Genomic DNA, 10,317 nt, shown 5'->3' with positions numbered 1-10,317 from the left:
GATGGTATAGTAAGATAATAAATTACCAAAAATTTAAAACAGAAAGATGAAGTTTGTGAGCTAAAGCCAGATTAGAGGATTAGTTTACCCAAGAAAGTTCTCTTATTATTTACTCACCCTCATGCCATCCCAGATGTGTATGACTTTATTTCTTCTGCAAAACACAAATGAAGATTTTAAGAAGAATATTTGAGCTCTGTAGGTCCATACAATGCAAAAGAATGCTGACCAAAACTATGAAGCTACAAAAAGTACAAAAAGACTGCATAAAAGTAATCCATAAGACTCCAATGGTTTAATCCATGTCTTCAGAAGCAATATAATAGGTGCAGATGAGAAGCAGATCAATATTTAAGTCCTTTTTTACTATAAATCTCCACTTTCACTTTCACATTCACGTTTTTTTGTGATTCACATTCTTCGTGCATATCACCACCTATTGGTTGGGGCTGGTCAAAGGTGGAGATATATAGTAAAAAAGGACTTAAATATTGATCTGTTTCTCAGCTACACCTATCATATCGCTTCTGAAGACATGGATTTAACCACTGGAGTCTTATGAATTACCTTTATGCTGCCTTTATGTGCTTTTTGGAACTTTAAAGTTCTGGCCACCATTGAACCTACAGAGCTGAGATATTCGTCTAAAAATCTTCATTTGTGTTCTGCGGAAGAAAGAAATCATACACATCTGGGATGACATGAGAGTGAGTAAATGATGAGAGAATTTTCATTTTTGGGTGAACTATCCCTTTAACAATTAATGAGGGTAGCTATAGAAGACAAAGATACTTTAATAAGTTAAATAATAAAAAAGAGCTAATGTATGATGAAAACATAAAAAAAATACGTGATTGTTCGTATGTTTGATATTTTGCTGTAACCTTTATCCTGTCACGCTGATGTCATGTGACTGGCACGTGACTTTAACTCCAGCTCATACTTCCGGCTCTGCGTGGATGAGGAGAAGTTGCATGTCAGGAGTAAAAAAGTTTTTTCTTTCGATTTATTCGTTGGAAAATTAAATAGTAACTGCATAGCACTAGCGCTACCTTTAAAAGAAAAGTCATAACCCCTCCAGAGTGAGTTCTAGTGACAGGTGTACATGCTCGGGATGTCCGCGAACAGTGTGTCGTATAATGATCAGGGTGGATCGGTGGAGTCTGGCCTGGACGCGGCGCAGGAGAGCATCCCCACCACCCTCAACACCGGAGCGGGGTTCGGCCTCTTCAGCACTGACTTCAAGAAGTAAGAACACTTCTGACCTGGCTACAACAACAGCACATCACAAAACAACAACAACAACAACAACAACACACACACACACACACACACACACACACACACACACACACACACACACACGCTAGCCTGCAGAGGCTTTTCATGAAGTGTCTATTGGCTAAGTTTGTCCTTAGCAAAGTTTGCAATGGTTTTACTATAGTAAAGTTACTGCTGTAAGTAACTCGTATAAGAAATGTGTCTAACACTGAAGCATACATGATTACAGTATAGTAGCAACAGACATAAATTACCTAAATGATGACTGTTTGTTTTTCTTGCACTGATAGTTGACAGCTGGTGCACATTTTTAGATAGACTATCAGGTTTTTAAGTTTTTAAAGGTTGTGCATGTGACACTGAGGGTGAAGGTTTGTTGTAAAAATGACAGAGTCTTGTCTCTGATAATGTCCTGTCCTGTGTGTCACTGTTATGCAAATAGTTTGGATATGGGCTGTGATCTGCCCCCTTCTTGTACTGTCATAAGTAGTTGTTAAATGTATTGTTGATTCTAGATGGTCAGATAGTAATCTTATTTCATCTGCCAGATGAGTATGTTTTAAGAAGGCTCTCCGGTGTAAACCCTCAGAGACCTAAGTATTAATATTATGATACATTTGCTTTTAACTAGAGCCCGACCGTTACCGATTTTAGAGGGGGAAAATTCAATAACCGATATGGTGGCCGATATAGTTAATTTTTGAGCTGGAATGAAAACAGACCTTTTCAATGTGGATTGTGCACCGATTTTGCACCGATATGACTATGCAAAGGTACTCAGAAGGCTGCTTTCTTAAACAAATTGTTTTATCAAAGAATATTTTACATTATTATTATACATTGTCAACCAATTCTAGAAATGAACACTGAGAAAATAAAGTATAAATAAAAATACAATAAAGAGCTTAAAAAAGATCAGTACTGTATGTTCAGTATCAGTCAGTTGCTGACCATTAAAATAAAGAATAAATAAAATAAATAGCTAATTAAACATCAGTAGTACTGTTTAGGATCAGTCAAATGCTGACTATATTAATACTGCCAGTCAATTAGGGGCAGGTTGTAAAACAAGAAGCATTTACACCTGCCGAGTCAAGAGATAAACAGCGTTCAGGGGAAACTTTCAACGGTGGAAAACCAGACTTTTAAATATTACATTTTGTAAATGCAATGACTGGAATTGTTCGGTTGAAGGGGGTACCAAACTGTGATTCCTGAACAAAACAGTTTGGTGAATACATGTTTACACATTAGCTCCCACTCAGCTGACAAGCAATGAAAGTAGCTACGTGGTTAACTAGTTAGCTATATGCTCATTGTCACGGAGAGTAAAAGATGGACTTTATTTACTTTCCAGCATTGCGTCTCACCAACCAGGTAACAACATAGCATGAAATCAACACTCAACAGACACAATCCACCACCGCACTATTGTCTGCTGAGTTGCATAAAGATGCTGTGATGTTTACCTTTCAGTCTACTACATTACTGACTGCACTGACAAACTATAGCTGGCTAACAGCAAACAGATGTGATAAACATGAGTGACTTCGTTGTCAGGGACAGGGTTAATGTTATATTAGCTATATTGAAAAGGGAAAATGATGGGATCATTGTTTAATAACTTTCCAGTATGTATTTCACAAACTAGTTAACAACTTACCGTGAAGACACCGCTCAACTCCGCACTGCTTAACTCCGCAATGTCTGCAGAACCACCATCAGCTCAGCTCTGTAAACAATGGAGTCGGAGCGCGCTCTGCTGGACAAACTACGTTATGACACCAACTCTAAATCACCCCAAGCATTGTTTTCTGCATTATATGTTCTAAAAAAAAGTTTTCATATCTGCGCATATCGGAAAACATATACGCCGATACAATATACACTATATTGCCAAAAGTATTCGCTCACCCATCCAAATAATTGAATTCAGGTGTTCCAATTACTTCCATGGCCACAGGTGTATAAAATGAAGCACCTAGGCATGCAGACTGCTTCTACAAACATTTGTGAAAGAATGGGCCGCTCTCAGGAGCTCAGTGAATTCCAGCGTGGTACTGTGATAGGATGCCACCTGTGCAACAAGTCCAGTCGTGAAATTTCCTCGCTACTAAATATTCCACAGTCAACTGTCAGTGGTATTATAACAAAGTGGAAGCGATTGGGAATGACAGCAACTCCGCCACGAAGTGGTAGGCCACGTAAAATGACAGAGCGGGGTCAGCGGATGCTGAGGCGCATAGTGCGCAGAGGTCGGCAACTTTCTGCAGAGTCAATCACTACAGACCTCCAAAGTTCATGTGGCCTTCAGATTAGCTCAAGAACAGTGCGTAGAGAGCTTCATGGAATGGGTTACCATGGCCGAGCAGCTGCATCCAAGCCACACATCACCAAGTGCAATGCAAAGCGTCGGATGCAGTGGTGTAAAGCACGCCGCCACTGGATTCTAGAGCAGTGGAGACGCGTTCTCTGGAGTGACGAATCACGCTTCTCCATCTGGCAATCTGATGGATGAGTCTGGGTTGGTCGGTTGCCAGGAGAACGGTACTTGTCTGACTGCATTGTGCCAGCTGTGAAGTTTGGTGGAGGGGGGATTATGGTGTGGGGTTGTTTTTCAGGAGCTGGGCTTTGCCCCTTAGTTCCAGTGAAAGGAACTCTGAATGCTTCAGCATACCAAGAGATTTTGGACAATTCCATGCTCCCAACTTTGTGGGAACAGTTTGGGGATGGCCTCTTCCTGTTCCAACATGACTGCGCACCAGTGCACAAAGCAAGATCCATAAAGACATGGATGAGCGAGTTTGGTATGGAAGAACTTGACTGGCCTGCACAGAGTCCTGACCTCAACCCGATAGAGCACCTTTGGGATGAATTAGAGCGAAGACTGCGAGCCAGGCCTTCTCGTCCAACATCAGTGTCTGACCTCACAAATGCGCTTCTGTAAGAATGGTCAAAAATTCCCATAAACACACTCCTAAACCTTGTGGAAAGCCTTCCCAGAAGAGTTGAAAAGGGTGGGCCGACGTCATATTAAACCCTATGGATTAAGAATGGGATGTCACTTAAGTTCATATGCGTCTAAAGGCAGATGAGCGAATACTTTTGGCAATATAGTGTATCTGTGAAAGGCTAATATCAGCAGACCAATAAATTTGTCGGGCACTACTTTTAACCTTGTTGAAAGTTATTTTATGAAGCCACTCTCAAATTTTTTTATAACTCCTTACACCCTGAAGGCATTTTAGTTTTAATTTTTTTTCTCCCAATTTGGAATGCCCAATTCCCAATGCGCGTAGTGATTCGCCTCAGTCCGGGTGGCGGAGGATGAATCCCAGTTGCCTCCGCGTCTGAGACAGTCAACCCGCGCATCTTATCACGTGGCTTGTTGAGCGCGTTGCCACGGAGACATAGCGCGGCAACCACGCTCAATTCACCATGCGCCCCACCGAGAACAAACCACATTATAGCGACCACGAGGAGGTTACCCCATGTGACTCTACCCTCCCTAGCAACCAGGCCAATTTGGTTGCTTAGGAGACCTGGCTGGAGTCACTCAGCACGCCCTGGGATTCGAACTAGCGAACTAGCGAACTCCAGGGGTGGTAGCCAGCGTATTTTACCACTGAGCTACCCAGACCCCTACCCCCGAAGGCATTTTTAAGGATTTCATACTTAAATGGCAAAACATCCAGTGAGCGGCAGTTCTGTGGACGGAAACGCTTTGTTGATGAGAGAGGTCAACAGAGAATGGCCATACTGGTTTGAACTGACAAAGTCTACAGTAACTCAGATAACCACTCTGTACAATTGTGGTAAGAAGAATAGCATCTCAGAATGCTATTCTGAGATGCAGGTTGGTGCTCTTTTGGCAGCACGAGGGGGGCCTACACAATTAGGCAGGTGGTTTTAATGTTTTGGCTAATTGGTGTATATTGTGCAGATCAAGCAAGTGTTTTTGGAATAATACCTTTATTTTTTCATGATCAGCACCCCCTAGAGGGCTGAAACCAGATTGCTCTGGGTGTTAAAGCATGTTTTGTTTGGGAGGAATTTTGTGTGACTCTTGCAAACTGTTGTTGTGAAACAGTTCAGAGTGTTAGCTACTGATGTTTTTTTTTAATTTTTGAATTCTGTTACAGCTGTGTAGAATAACATAGATTGACCTGTTTTGTTGGAAGCTATGACTGCTAAAATTTGCATTTTGGAGAACTGATGCTAATGAACAAAAAAGGATTTAAAAAAAACTCTCACTCTGACTGTTGACCCCCTCCTCCACTAGGGGGCGGAATGTCAGTGAAATCACAACACTATTTATTCTATGGGAACACAATGTCAGGTATTAAAACCCTGTCTGTGTAGCTCATGCAGCTAAATAATGTGACAGAGAGTTGACATTGTTTGGCCTGAAGTCTTCCTTGTCTTACATTCAGTCACACAGTATAAAAATGTTGTTAGACTGTATTGTGTCCTATCCTATAATTGGGGATTATTGGTCTGTATTGGTCTGCATACCTTGGTGTTGGTGGTATTTTTCCATCTGTCATGTGTGTATTTGTCTTCTAGATTCTCTTGAAGGCCATAAACAGGACTGATGTCTAACTCTCATGTCCTCATCTCTCAAGAACATAAGCTCAGATTCATCTTCAGGGGTCCAATGTTTAGAGGACTGAAATTTTGAGTTTTGAAAAAAATTGCATCTGCTAAATGACAGATTTCCAAACCAGAACCCTCCCAAGACAGGAAGTCTGTTACTGTTTACTGCATTAATGAGCCAGTTAATTGTCTAATCTGATGAGACATATGAGGATAGTCTCATTTATTATACTTGAAAAACAAGTCCATGTTGATGAATCTTTATTTATTGCCTGGCACATGATTATTTAGATTTTTAATCTGCTGTAAATAAGGGGTTTGTAACAGTTTGCCCTTTTGATTCTCAATAGCTACTAATTGCAAATAATAAAATAGAACTAGTCTAAATAATTGTGGATAGGCCAGCAAAATAAGGTCTTTTGCTGTTAATGTTGAACGCCAGAGGTGATTCATCCATCCCTTGGCTGAAGTGTCATATCAGTGTTTGATTTATTGTTAGATCACCACTGTATTTCCAGTCTGGGTGCTGAAGCAAAACCAGTTCAGAACCACTGAGTTGTAGCATTCAAATTTCTCTTGCCTCCCTTATTGAAGATGGCTGGTATCCTGCTGTACTGCTGATTGCAAAAGGGTTTGACCCAGTGTGCGTGTGTGTCAACTGGTATGTTGAGGGTTGTAATGGAGGGGTGGTTAATGTTATTCTGGCTTAACTGAATCATCTCTCTCACATGACTGCAAGCAAAAGGCTGAACTTACGAGAAGAGAGAGAAGCCTTCAGAATGAGACACAGGAACACCAGCAGCTATTACACACAGGCCTGTGTGAAAGAGTTTCGGGCTAGTTGACAATACTGTCACTTGAAAGTCAAACGGGCTCAAACCTTTTGATACAGCTTCCTACTCACTGTGTGTTCACTACATGGTCGGAAATTAAGGAGACCTTGGGGCAAAAATGGCATTAAAAAATCATAAAAATGCTCCTGAAATTCAAATGTGGGGGCAAAAAATGCCCTCGTAATGAGTTCTTCTGTTTTTTATTTGTAACCTCTGATATAGTTGATGTTGATGTAGCTTTTTGGGTAAGACGTAATACATTCTCTGACTTAAAAAATTTGTATTAATGAATTGATTAAATTGACATTTTGACATAAACGGATAAGACTCTCATAAATGCCCCTGACATTCTAATACAGAGGGCAAGTATTAACCCTAAATGTAAAAGTTAATTTCTGACACTGGGTCACTACTGAAATAAAGTGATTTTTAATTGTGAGGAAATGTATAAAGATGTTATTTTCTATAATTTATAATGTAGGGCCATTTTACTGGTATCATTGTTTAGTTGGGGACTTGGTGTGCAAAAATAGGAAATTGGAAATATACCCACGGGACACTGTGCGTTTTGATTATTTGATTTCACTAATATATGGCTTGAATATTTGATTCGCACATATGGGTGGACCTAAAACGCCCCTTTCTTCTGATTGAATTAGTCTCAGTTAATATAAAATTCTTCACCATTTATTCTCCAAAACTCACCACGTTTATTGCAGCTGAGCTATCTCTCTCATCAAATAGTCAGACACAGTGCCTACACATAACCGTAAAATGTTCACTGAATGCAGACAGGGTTTTGTCTTCATTGTGATTCAGCATTAGGACAATCATTGCCACGTGAAGCAATTGATAAAAGCGATACATACACTCACTCACACACACACACTCTCACACACACACACACACACACACACACATTAAGATGTTTATTAAGATTGAATCCCTCGTTCTGTATGCTAAATGTCTTCACACACTTATCCTTCTTCCTGCCACATAACTTGTTTTATTCATTTATAAGTAGTACCATGCAGTGCAGCTGATCAGTTGGGCACTGGTGGTCCACACAGCATATTCAAAATGCACAGTGTCCTGTAGCTATTTTTCCAATTTCCTTCTTTTTTTATTATCCCCCTTTTCTTCCAATTTGGAATGCCCAATTCCCACTACTTAGTAGGTCCTCGTGGTGGTGCGGTTACTCACCTCAATCCGGGTGGCGGAAGACAAGTCTCAGTTGCCTCCACTTCTGAGACCGTCAATCCGCGCATTTTATCACTGCTCGTTGTGCATGACACTGCAGAGACTCGCAGCATGTGGAGGCTTATGCTACTCTCCGCGATCCACACACAACTTACCACGCGCCCCACTGAGAGCGAGAACCATTAATCGCGACCACGAGGAGGTTACCCCATGTGACTCTACCCTCCCTAGCATCCGGGCTAATTTGGTTGCTTAGGAGACCTGGCTGGAGTCACTCAGCACATCCTGGATTCGAACTCGTGACTCCAGGGGTGGTAGTAAGCGCAAATTATTAAAAAAAAAATGTAAAAATCAAATACTTTTTTATATTGAAATATGGAATATTTTACTGTGTTCAGCTCTGAAATATTTTATTAGCACATTGTACTATTATTGAATTCCAAGTAGCCTGTATGTACATGTACTTAATAGGGATGCACCGATACCACTTTTTCTCTTCCGATTCCGATATCGGAAATCTCAGTATCGGCCGATACCGATCCCAAGCTGATACCAGTGTTGGTTTTTTTGCATAATCGGTTTAGAATATCTTTACATTATTGTGTGGAACTAATTGGGAGTACTCTTTAATATGTAAAGAAACACAAACCTCTAACTACACATTATTTCAATATAAATGTATAGCTTATTAAGAAACACTTTATTATTAACTAGTATACTGGATAATGTAGCAGCAAAATAACAGTAATTCCAGTCTTCAAGTCTTCAGAAGAAAAGAAACCAGTGTTTTATTTTTGCCTTTTTTTTTTCTCTTTTTTTTTTTTCAAAAATGTTTCAACTTGCATCTGGACTTTAAAGGATTCAGTTCTTTTTTTTGTTCAATTTAGTTAGAAGACATCAGTCCACTTTTCATTCACAGTTATTTTTTGGAACCCATTCAACTTAAATATTGTTATAAATTGTAAACAAATACTAATGATGACATAATAATAATAATAATAATAATAATAATTTGTTTTTAATATTATTATTATTAATTTTAATTTTAAATACAACAGTAATATATTTAAATCGTGCACTTTTTAAACCCTCACACTTTTAATTTGACATTCTAAACACTCCAGGAAGTCCTGTATGTGTCTGTTTGTAGGCAAGTTCACAGTAGTTTAATTCGCTTCTTATTCAAATTCTGGTAAAATGCACCTCCGGTGCCGTTCTAAATGCATATTATAAGTGAACCGAACTATTGAGATACTGTTCTTGAGTAGTGCTCAAATATTGCGCACTGCTGTGAAGGCTAAAAATAGCCGCGTGTGCATCACCAGTCTGTGCTTGAGTTTGTGTCAACAGAGCAGCACCATTCACTAACACGCTGGTGCTGCGCATACTATATATTTACTTATTAAACACAGATTTTGTGATTCACAGAGCTATCGCACGTCTTCAAGTGGCTTTGAATAAAATGCACGAGTCATATGAACTGCTTTAATGGTGTTTTTATGGTTCTTTTATGTCATTTTTGGATCGGCGCATCCCTAGTGCTTAATGGTGTTTCTTTCAAGTTACTTTTGGTGCAGTAAACAATCTTAAGTAGTTTGCCTTTCTTTTTCTTGCTGAAGACACATTAGAGGAAGTATTTAAAAATGCTATAAATGCATTTAAAAAAATGCTGAATTGAATCGTAAATCGAATTTCATTGTGAATCGAATTGAATAGTTTTGAATTTGCAAAAATCGTTTTTGAATAGAATCGAAAACCTGTGATTCGAATCAATTTGCGTTCAACCCAAAGATTGGGTTTCTTCAGTGTAAGGCAGAATGACAGCCTCAGTCACCATTCACTTTCATTGTATGGAAAAAAGATGCAAGGAAGAAAGTCTCTTGAGCCGTGTTCACAATAGTCTTCAAGAAGAACCTGCTTCAAATATTTGCACTGTTTATCATTGGGGTGGACTAACTTTAATTTTTTTAAGATTTGTTAGAAGTTTGGAAGTCGTTCCGGGCTGTTATCAGGACTAGCAGACCAGTACTGAATGACTAAAAGGCAAAAAGAGCAGAGCTCTGTGGAGGTGATGAAAGTCTCACAGTGTTTATTCAATCTCTCAAGATAAGAGCCAAGAGTGGATCTACTAAAGTGCGTGAGTCAGCTCAATCTCAAGCGGGTTCCAGCCATACGGAACATTCGCCTGCTTGAACTAAAGGTTCCAACATCGCTATTTGGACTTCACTGGACTTCCTTTTCATTTTACACCCTCTTTGAGGCTGCAGCATGCTTGTAACTTGCACTCAAAATGACGCTTAAGCTTTGGATCGGTTAGGAAATGACACAGTGTTGAGGTCAAGTTTGGGTTTCTTCTTGTGGGGGCAGTGGTGGCTCAGCGGTTAAGGCTCTGGGTTACTGATCAGAA

The 10,317-nt window shown here is 39.8% G+C and overlaps 1 protein-coding gene across 1 annotated transcript in view; it reads left to right on the top strand.

Annotated features, from left to right (window-relative positions):
• Window positions 1-944: 944 nt before the first annotated feature.
• The window catches only part of ap3b1a (adaptor related protein complex 3 subunit beta 1a), an 86,811-nt gene continuing 77,438 nt past the window's right edge, over window positions 945-10,317 (top strand). Inside the window, exon 1 of the mRNA XM_051681115.1 lies at window positions 945-1,248. Coding sequence (XP_051537075.1) covers window positions 1,106-1,248 — 143 coding nt within the window. The 5' untranslated portion in view covers window positions 945-1,105. The remainder of the gene's footprint in view (window positions 1,249-10,317) is intronic.

Source organism: Myxocyprinus asiaticus, chromosome 40, assembly GCF_019703515.2.
Source record: "Myxocyprinus asiaticus isolate MX2 ecotype Aquarium Trade chromosome 40, UBuf_Myxa_2, whole genome shotgun sequence".
Taxonomy (NCBI): domain Eukaryota; kingdom Metazoa; phylum Chordata; class Actinopteri; order Cypriniformes; family Catostomidae; genus Myxocyprinus; species Myxocyprinus asiaticus.
This window is presented reverse-complemented; position numbering and strand designations above follow the sequence as displayed.